Source organism: Epinephelus lanceolatus, chromosome 14 (assembly GCF_041903045.1).
Source record: "Epinephelus lanceolatus isolate andai-2023 chromosome 14, ASM4190304v1, whole genome shotgun sequence".
NCBI lineage: Eukaryota > Metazoa > Chordata > Actinopteri > Perciformes > Serranidae > Epinephelus > Epinephelus lanceolatus.
In genome coordinates, this window is record NC_135747.1 from 27,444,778 (window position 1) to 27,455,707 (window position 10,930).

The following is a 10,930-nucleotide window of genomic DNA, read 5'->3' on the forward strand; positions in this document are numbered from 1 at the left end:
ACTCGGATCATATTAAGGAATACAAGTGGGAGTTTAAACAACAAAAAAAATGCAAGGGGTGCATTGGTGAATGTAAGGGTACTCTAGTAGAAACCCAACATGCAAGTATGAACCTGGAAATGATCTTAAGAGATGAAGTCAGATGAGGTCACATTGGCCATTTAGCCTGCCAGATGGCCTTGCATTGGCATCCCCACTCAACTCAGCGGTACCATTAAAATGAAGAGGGGGGCACTGCTGTTCTCTTGCTCACTTACAGATTAATTCCATCAACTCAAACTTCTGCACAAGCCATCACTTAAAACATTTTTATTTGAAACACAGACCTTTTGTAAATTGTAAAGTACACTATGACAGTGTGGGACAGCCTTTAATGGTTTGTTTCCATTAGATAAAATCTTAATGCCACAGCATACTGTACAATGAATCTCACCTTTAACACTCTAGGGAAGCTCCTGTCCTTTTGTAAATTAACTTTCGCCCCTGTGTACAAAGTGAGGTCCATAAAGACGTGGTTTTACTGACTTAGGTGTGGAAGAACTTTGATTGGCCTGACGAAAGCTCCTCTGGCTGAATGAGAGCAAATCCCTGCAGCCAGGTGCTAAGACGTTGTTACAGCAGCATAATAGTGCCTGTGATTTTGAAATTAGATGTTCAACACACATAAGTGTTATGTTCAAGTGTACACATACTTGCCATTGGATAAAGTTTTAAGTACAAATGAATGTAATTTGCAAAAGCAGCCTTACCGTCTCACCTTGACACTCTGAAGATGAGTATTCCAATTAAAACTCTGAGTGTTCTTCTCTCACAATTACTGGATTTGTCAAAACTGTCTGTTCATTGCATTGAGTTTGTGCGTGTGCGTGTGTGTGTGTGTGTGTGTGTCCATGTACAGTCATGCACTGCAGAAGGACACGGTGTTCCTACTTGTCTACTGTTCCAGTAGCCGGTGTTCTTGGCTGGCGCCAGTGCAGAGAATAGCCTGGCAGGGAGGTGTAAATTATGGATTAGGTCGCTAAGTATTGTGCTCATGTAGGCAATCAATGTGTATGTGTGTTTGAGTGCGTGTGCATATGGACACTCACAGGTGTGCGGTTCTCAAGATATGTGCATGTGATCCTGGCTATGTGTGTACGTCGAAGTATGCGATGTGTGCAATGTGCGTGTGTGTGCGCGTGTGTGTGCCTGTGGCTCTGTGGCAATGTCTGTGTGGAATGCGTCACTAAATGTACTGTATGCTTGGCAATATGCAGAGAAAACGTCACATTATATGTACTGCTAACTTGATTTAGCTCACAGCTTCAGCTCCAGCAGAGATGAAAAGCGGGGGAGGAGGCAGAGGGAACGACTGTTGCAGGAAACGAATCACGAAGGAAAACAGCATTAAACCAAGTTTTAATCTGTTTTATGAGAATGTTGAAAAACGGGGCTGACCATATATTCTCTACAGTAGATTTATTTAATCAATAAATCCTGTGAAAAGACTAAAACCAACAATGAACTGATCCTATTAACAAGCCAAAGCTTGATGTAGCTTATTCCTCTGTGCCATGAAGCTCCATCGTTGTCCAGAAACTATTAAAACCACATCAGTGAGTCACACTTTTACACTCAGTGACATGTTCCTTCATTATGATCAACATGAGCACTTCAGTTTATTTTGACTCAGTCCCACATGCGCAGTCATGTTACTGTAAATACTGGCCTGTGTAACAAATGTGTATTAATCCACAGATGAAAATAGTCCCAGACAAATGTAAGAAACTAAATATTTCTGAGGCCTCTGTCAAGATTTGCATCTTTAGTAGGAATCACTGGGCTTGGGGCTGAGTGCTACAGCAGGGGAGGGAGGTCAGAAAGCACTGTGAGACAAAACAAGACATTTTTGCTTTTAGGCTACACCCACACTTGTATGTTTTAGTTTTAAGATGCATAACTATAGCTACGTCCACACTAAAAACGGAGACCTGTTTTAGTTTGAAAACTCAAAGGTTATGTTTTAGTCTGGACTGTGGAGGCTTTTGAAAACAATGACTCAGACACCCGCAGTTTTTTCCCCAATTGGGTCTTGTCAGTCACGACTGATGAAAACAAAACATTGAGACCTTTTTGTGTTTTTATCCTTCTTGTATCTATCTTGTATTTTTCCGTTTCCTTTCCCTCCCTGGGATAGATATCGCAAATGCATCTGGTACTGCTTCCACTGCCTTTACCACCTCATGTGTTACCTTGAGTGACAATTCCATGTCCGCAGCAGACCAAGCAAAGAAATTTCAGGTCTTACATTTCGCCATCTTCGTAGTATTTTCTGTGACTGACAAACCAATCGTAGAGTAGACAGTCTGCTTCCTGTTTACATCGGCACACTCATGCTCGGTGCACGTGAATAGTCATATGATATGTGTTTTCTGGCCTGTTAGTATGGACGGAGTTTAAATCTGATACAGTGATGAAATGCTTGAGAGTACGGAAATAAAATGACAACATATCAGTGTGGTTGTGGTCTTAGTGTTTTCATGGGACTGACTATACTATCAAGTATAGCATAGACTATACTGAGTATAGTTTTGCCAGCCTTATCCTTTAGATCTCATCTCTAAACATGCAGTTTTTTGCACTTCAACAGTCCATCAGCTGCCACCATCACAACCCCCAGCTTCTATTCTGATCTTTATGTTTCTGGCTCCTGTTGCTGGTGTCACTGTCCGAGGCAGATTGGAATCCCTATCTGATTGATTTTCCCGGGTATTTGCTGGCAGATGACTGATGCTGTGCTTTACACAGAATGATGTGTGTGTGTGTGTGTGTGCACCTTTCTGTATTTTTCTGACCTGAGCATTTGAAAGAACACATGCCGCTTGATGTCCTCCCTGCACAGTCCCCCCTACCGTTATTCACAAGATCTTCTTTGAGGTGAGGTAAAGAGATTCCAGAGGCAGAATATGGAAATGAGCCGCTGTTAAAGCTGTCAGTCGGAAAAGGGATTCCCCCCGCTGCTTCCCTGCGTATCAGCTGTGCCATGAGATGGCTTGGTGCCAGCGCCAGATTCATCTCTTGTGTTGTTTATTAGAATGATTCATGAGAAAAACTGTCCTACTTTAAGAACAGGAGCCCGGCGCTGTAATCACCGCCTCTTTCAAGATGATGGATCAGACAAAACTGTCCTATTTTTCTTGCACTGTAGGTGGTAATCTCTGATGGAGACATGATTAGAGGACACTTTAAACCTCTTGGGTCTACTGTAGGATACCTTTGCAGTGACAATATTTTTTTTCTTTATATAAAACCAATGCTTGTCATTCACGCTCCCCTCCAATCACAGCCTGGTCATTTCAGCTTCCTGTCATCTACCTGTTAATCCATTCAGGAGACTCTAGTGTGGGATTTGAATGTAAACTCTGCTCTCTGCTTGCCCCGCCTCTCCTCCCCACATCTCCACTCCAGGTGTTCCAGCGGTTACGTCTGTCCAACGGGAATGAGAGTGCCGCCCTTGGGGAGCTTCTGCGATGGCGGCGAGTGCAGTGTGAGGGGCGGGGTGACTGGAAGCACCGTCCACCTCAGTCGCCACCTCTGCCCCCCACGCTGCTCTGGACCAACAGGAAGGCCTCTCCGTGACAGAAGTTGTGTGATGCAGTCACATGTATTGGCTATGAAGTTCCTCCCTCTCGTGCTCTTTTTGTTTTTAAATGTGGACCAAGTAACCTCAGTGCCCAGGGGCTAGGTTACAGCTCCAAGCCCCAAAGCGTGAGCCTCGTCCCTGGGCTGAAGGTCCTGCCTCTGCGCCTTTGACCTCGACTGTGGGAGGATCCCCCGACCTGTATGATAGAAGCTCAGCACTCTGTAACAAGTTTTATGTATATAAAAATGATGGAATGCAGAAACGGTAGAGGTTCACGAGGAACATTTTTTTGTGATCAAAGATTTTATTAAGAAAAGGAAAGTGAGATTATTATTTATTTTTAGTTCTGAGACAAAATGTATGATGTCCATCAATCAGAGGCTGGCAGTGTTTCCATAGTAGTCAGATATTGAACGGCCCTTTCAGTCTGTCCGTATACTAACCTATCATGTTGTTCTGCTGCACACAAAGGAGCTCCACCCCAAACATGGTGCTGATTATACTTGACGTGCTGCCCTGTGATGTTCCCATGAATGCTTGCGTGTCCGCCCCTGAGTCTCAGACCTCTCTGAAGTTTACAAGTCAACCGACGCCTTCGTACCACCTCCAGTTTTTAGCATCAGTGTACTGGCTTAGACATGGGACCTTTTCAGGTACAGCTCTCACTTAGCCTCTCACATTTGGGCTCTTAAGTGCTACTGTGGCCCTGGCAACGAGCAACCAGGGGTCAGGGTAACCTCAGTAATATCCCAAGGTGCACTTCTCTTCCCCATTGTTACCACCAGCCTTTGAGGGACAAAAACCTCTGGCCAGAATACAAACTACTGCACTAACCTTTACAAGGAAAAGAGGATCCAACAGAAAAAGGTTTAAAGGTAAAGCTAAAATCAAAAAGCTTTAGCTGACAGGATTATAGTTCATGTTGTGAACATGAACCTCCGTGCCAAAGTGACACAACTTGTGAAAGATACGTCTAAACTAACAAGCATAGTTATAAAAACTGATGTATACAGTAGTCCCCTTATATGTACAGATTGACATAAACGACCAAATCATAGCTGTTACTTTGATTCAGTGGTGATTTAATGGACCATTTCTCAATAGATCAGAAGAACATGGCAAAAAGAAGAAAAAAAAAGTTGAAAAGTAGCGACTTTAACTCTCATTGTGTCTCATCAACACCTGAACAGTGTGACGTGTTCGGTGTTGTCCAGGAGACTGTGCAGAGCTCAGGAACTCACGCACAGATGAACTCAATTATTGTACAGATTCCTCCACCGTGGGTGCGTCCGCACAGACTCCCGTCACCTTTCCACATGCTCCCTTCATCTCCTTTCCCCTCTTGACCCAAACAAACAGACCCCCCTCTCCCCCCTCCTGCTCTTTGACCCCTCCCCCCACCTTCCTAATGGATCAAACCGGCTCTACGGGTGTTTCCATGGCAACCACTTTGTAAATAGTAACCAGTGTTGTATGTTTTATCTTTTACTATAGCAGAGAAGCACAGAACTTGAATAGAAAGACAAGGAAGAGATGAGATAATACTGTCTATGATGGTGAAACTGAGATTTAAGAATGTCTTGGGTTAGATGCAATGACTGAGGTAAAGAGAAGAGGTTTATTTTAAAATGTGAATATCTTTTTTTCAGAATGATTGTCTATGGCTATGAAATTCTTTATACTCTATTTAATAATATTTGTTTTGTCCCCTCTTGACCCTGTTGTTCTGTTCCTATGATGCAAGGCAGATGTTTTTCATTGTATATGGATGTTTTATTGCACAATGTTTATGTGGTGTCGTGTTGACTTCTGTAATGGGCTGGGTGTGTCTCGACAAGCTGTTTGATCTACGGAGATTGGTCCAGATTGTTAGAGCCACAAAGTATCAATAGCTCTAATTGATTTTTCATTCTCACTGATCACCCACAATGTTTCTGATTGATTCAGCCTTACGAATTAGCAGCACCATCATAGGATCAATCTCAGCTGCTGTCAGTGCGCGAAGGTGCACAGATATTCAAGAGGAATCAGAGGAGATCACTGATACTCACAACAGAGACGGCGAATCAGCTGAGCTGCATTTTTCGATTGACTGTGTGACTGAATCTATAAATGCAAAGTTTTCTTTCACTGCCTGAAACCCTGTGTATCTTATTACTGGAACATGCGCCTGTATCTAAACAGTGTACCTGACTGCTTAATGTGATTATCGTCTTCAGAAGTTATGTATGCACTCCTTTTTTTTTTAAGAGCAAGTTAATAATGATGCAGCATTTCTGATAAGCTATTGATTTGCTCCATGATTCACACCTTGTGTGCTGCAATTGGGGTTGCATGAGTAGCACTGCAATGCAGAACTGTGTCAAACATTTTCATCATAGTATGGTTCAGCTCATTTACACAAGGATATAAACATATCTGTGATCAAACAGAAGAACAAAGATCGAGCTACTAAACCTTGCCAATGCCAATGAACCAGAATTTATAGCCTCTGTATTGGTCCTTCACTATGATCAGGGTCCTGGTTAGTCATGTGCGTTACGGTTTGTGTATAATCATGTTCAATGGAATCATGAAATGAGGAGATGGATTGTTTTTTATTGTCTCTTAAAGCATATAAGTGCTTTTTACCTTGCATGACCACATGTTGGACCTGGCCCTTTATAACGTGCTCATGCTGAAAAGATAAAAAAAAAAAATGGTTGTCCAATGTGAAGAACTGCTTCCCACTGCACTGTGAATCACTGCACTGTCCCCTGTCTCCCATCCAAACACTCGCCACACATTGACATCCACCTCTAACTGGACCGATCCGCACACACATCGGCTCCATCACACACAATCCCCGATGACCTCGCTCAGTCCGTCGCAAGCATTACCAAACTCTGGCAGCCAGGTTACGGCCAGTCATTGTTGTTTGTCAGGAATCTAAAAATCCTCTGCTCTGAGATCAGCTCTCTGGTGCTACAGCCAGTGCAGAATGGCCATTTTACTGTCCCCAGTCCATGTATAGTTGTCCGGAGAGACACAATATTTTAGCACCTAAACAGGGGTATCTCACTGCCTTTCATAGTGTTGTTTTTTTTATGGTAGTCTTTCTTTTGTACATGACATACAGTATATTTTAACCTGCATACATATGTGTTTGTGAAAAGAAAAAAAGATTGTATGTGATATTTCATAATTATTATGTTCCCAATGTTTTATAAGTACTGTACCTGTACAGCAATAAAGCACAATTGTGTCAATGCCAGTCTTAATGTATGTGTGTGTGCACGTGTGACAATGGAGTACCCCAGGGATGACGTATTGCTGTAGTTAGCATCACCCTGGTTCTCTTGATAAAAGGCCTATGGGATTTTTCCACTGGGTTTTTGAATTATTGCTTAAGCTCTGTGGCAAACCAACATTTATAAGACTTACATGTTTTGTTCAGCAAGATAATCTTCACAAAAGAACACTGATGATTGCTGAAGCCTAAATGCAATCACCAGAAGCAAAATGCTAATAATAGGCTATTAATGATTCATTTTACCACTTGTTGGCAAGAAACATAGAAGCTTCGAAACGCAATGTGTTGGGTATTTACTGACGTATTTTATGTCGTAGAACAAAACTTGAAAGTCTCTTAAGTTTTTTTTAACTACAGACCTTATTTCAGGCATCAAAAATAGATTTAGAAAACCCACTGACCTGGAGATGATGGAACCGTGAGTGCTAAAATGCTAACTCTATTGTGGTTTTTCGGACTCATTCCTGGGGCACTCTATAAGGCATGTCAATTCCAGGACTCAGATGTAGTTATAAGAGTCTTACATCAGTATGACATGAGAACGACATTTGACTCAGGTTGACTATATTTTGAATGTTTAATGATGTTTGAATTTGATGTTGTGTAGACGTTTATTATGACGTTTTGCAGAAGTTGGGTTTTGGCCCTCATACCTAACAAATAAATGTCAAGATGACGTTGGCATAAAGTGTTTGGAAGACGCTGGATTTTGGTTACGTAACAGCAGAACTTAAAACTAACAAAATGTCAGTGTCGTCTGTCGTCAGTACGCTACGTCAAATTGACGTTGGCATTAGACGTTGTCCTGCAATGGTAGGCCTACAACCTAAATTAAACCAAATATCAGTGTCTCACGACATTGGTGGCCAGCTGAGATACTGTGGGTACGGTGTCCATTTTAGGACATCTTCAGGTGTCAGAGTTTGGTGTCAGACCTTAAATGACAATCATCGGGTCTCTGGAAAACATCTGTCAGACCTCAGACAAAACGGCCACAGACAGAATGGACTCAAAAAAATGGCTTATTTATTTATTGATCTATCAGCAGGGAATACATGAAACATCATCCAGACAAGACAGCATCAGAAGGGGAAACAATTACATTATTATCTGAGACCTTTTTTTCTGAGGCCCGTTTCGCCTGAGATTTTGTTATCTGAGGCCATTTCGTCTGAGGTAGTTTCATCTGAAGGTCTGACACCAAAGTCTGACACCTGAAGATGTCCTAAAATGGACACCGTATGTGGGTCTGTATGCTTTGTGCAGTGGTAGCAGATATCAGATCCTTTCATTAACTCAGTCTTATTTTTTTTGTTCAAAGAAGTGAGTTTACTAGACCTCTGTAGCTGCTCATCTCTGTTTGAGGCGCTACTAGCGTAACACACCTTAATCTCCAATCGAACAGTCAGCGGTTGAGTTGCATTGTGGGTAATTCAGGTGTCATGTTTTGACGAAGAAGAATAAATATGGAATAAATAAAGATATATCAAGTTCTGCTCCAGTTTTGATCCATTTTTATGCCTCCACGCTGATGACAGCCGTCACTGGAGGCATTATGTTTTCAAGTTGTTCAGACCTCACAAAATCAACAATTCGTGCTCTAATTACGACAAAATTTCAAACAAATGTCTAATAGAATAATAATGATAAAGTAATGACAATTTTATGTCCAAAAAGTCAAAGGTTAACTTCACGATGACATCATAACGTTCTGCAAAAATGCCTCTCTGGCCATTATTCAGTGAAAAAACAAAGAAACAGAGGGTCAGACATTTGGTCAGATACTAAATTCATGACACTAATCTTGGATGTCCACCTGAAAACTGTGCTGAGTTTGAAGGGTTGAAGATGAGTGTGATGCATCAATATTTTAGAATTTGTAGCTTCTTTGCTGCAACATCCACGTTTGAAGTATTGTCAATTGTCATGGCTACATATGAGTCTCAGCAGGCATGGATGTAAACTGTAACTTGACTGGTTGGTGGAGGCTTGACAAACTAGTGGTTCAGTGCGTGTGTGTGTCACTTTAAGTATCTCTGTATTTGCATAAAGTATAAAATCCTACAAGTGAAGACTGGCATCTGCTGAGCACCATCGTCACAGACGTGAATGTTTTACAACATAGTGAGAGACGCTTTAAAATGATGGAAAGCAGCAGCACAGGTGACAGGCTACATGTGAATTCCCACAGTGGTAACTAGCCATGATAGACAGTTTTGGTTTCATTTGTTCACGTTTTAGATACTTGTCTATTAGATTTCTAGATATAGCTAGATACAACTAGAAAGTAGTACTGAAGAAAATTGTGTAATTTAAGTGAAGCAAACCTTTAAGAGGTTTAATATATTTTCAGGTCCCAATAACAATGTCAGTGTGGAGTGACATTTCCCAGGATGAAGAGGCTGCCCCTGCAGCTATTTACTATACTTTTCAGAATCAGGTCAAGACAAGCACAAGTCATGTCAGCTGGAACAACTGAACAGTGTCTTCCCACATTAATAATCTGCTGTAGTAAATTAGAGGAATGTTTCCCCCGAGCAGTCGTCACTGTTTGATCAGAGATCAAAAAAAAAAAAAGTGTGAAGATGGACAGACTTTGCTATTGATAGATATGTTAAAGAAGTGATAAAGAGGATAGATGAGAATATTACTGAACTTTTTTCATGAAACTGCAAGCGCCAAGGCGTTTTTTGTTTTGTTTTTTGAATTTCAGATTCTCTGTTACAACCGCGACACCAGAGATCAGCACACCCGCCCCCACCTACCGCCTGGCACACAATGCACTGAACCCTGATTCCTGTCCTTGCAGGTGGTGGGCCCACTGGGCAACGGCTCCATTTTCTGTATTCAGGCCCGGCCACCAGATGCTTGCTGGCGAGATCCCCTCCAATTCTAGCTCTGGGGGGTGCCCCGATGTCCCCATACCGGTACAGGTGCTCAAAGTCCAAATATGCGGTTCCATCAAGGTCTTCTTGAGAGAGCTACTACCACAAGTGAGGGAGTTCAAGTATCTCAGGGTCTTGTTCACGAGTGAGGGTAGAATGGAGCGTGAGAAGGATTGGCGGTTTGGTATGGCATCTGCAGTGATGGTGAAGAGGGAGTTGAGCCAGAATGCAAAGCTTTCGATTTACTGGTCCATCTACGTCCCAACCCTCACCTATGGTCATGGCTGGGCTCAGCCTTAGAGATAGGGTAAAGAGCTCGGACATCCAGAGGGAGCTCGGAGTAGAGCTGCTGCTTTGCGTTGAAAGGGGTCAGTTGAGGTTGTTCAGGATGCTTCCTGGGTGCCTCCTGTTAGAGGTGTTCTGGGCACGTCCCACTGGTAGAAAGCCCCGGGGCAGACCCAAGACACACCAGAGGGATTACATATCTCATCTGGCCTACATGCTTTGACATTCCCCCAGGAGGAGCTGGAAAGCGTTGCTGGGGAGAGGGACGTCTGGGGTGCTTTGCTTGGCCTGCTGCCCCTGTGACCCAACCCCTGATAAGCAGATGCAAATGGATGGATGGATGTGTTCACATAGTATAAAATAAACAACACACAATACTGACAAATTAAAGCATTGCACCAGCATGAATCACCTCGCACGCATTCTTGCCATTTAAACAAAATGTGATCATCATCTGGTGCATAAAGCTACAGTTCATCTCATTTCATCAAGACTTCCATGTCTTCTAGTCGTGTTGGGGATTCTTGCATCCCTAAATTAAAAAGCTAAAAATGTTCACACAATTTACACAGGGTATATTCAAGGAATTTTAGGTGTAGCTCTTCCAGTATATTCTTTCATAAAATAGCATACTCATGCAACATAGGCTTCCAAAAATAAGTAATCTAATACTATCAACAAACGGACTGTGCAGCTGCTCAACCTTAAGTGAATCTCTAAGACTCCTTATGAAACTCAGATGTTTAAAGCACTGACCAACATGTAGCTCCACTCTGTGATAAACATACATTTACTATATATGAGCTCATCCATCAGCACACTGATCGTAGGCACCAGAAGAGCTCA

At 42.4% G+C, this 10,930-nt stretch overlaps 1 protein-coding gene across 4 annotated transcripts in view; it reads left to right on the top strand.

Moving 5' to 3' along the window:
• Positions 1 to 5,011, top strand: part of myo16 (myosin XVI) — a 141,248-nt gene extending 136,237 nt beyond the window's left edge. For 3 of the 4 annotated variants that reach the window (XM_033617373.2, XM_078174548.1, XM_033617372.2), the window contains exon 35: positions 3,448 to 5,011. In XM_033617373.2, coding sequence (XP_033473264.1) covers positions 3,448 to 3,618 — 171 coding nt within the window. In that variant the 3' untranslated portion in view covers positions 3,619 to 5,011. The remainder of the gene's footprint in view (positions 1 to 3,447) is intronic. The other variant, XR_004501212.2, reaches the window with a different exon arrangement.
• The last annotated feature ends 5,919 nt before the right edge of the window (positions 5,012 to 10,930 follow it).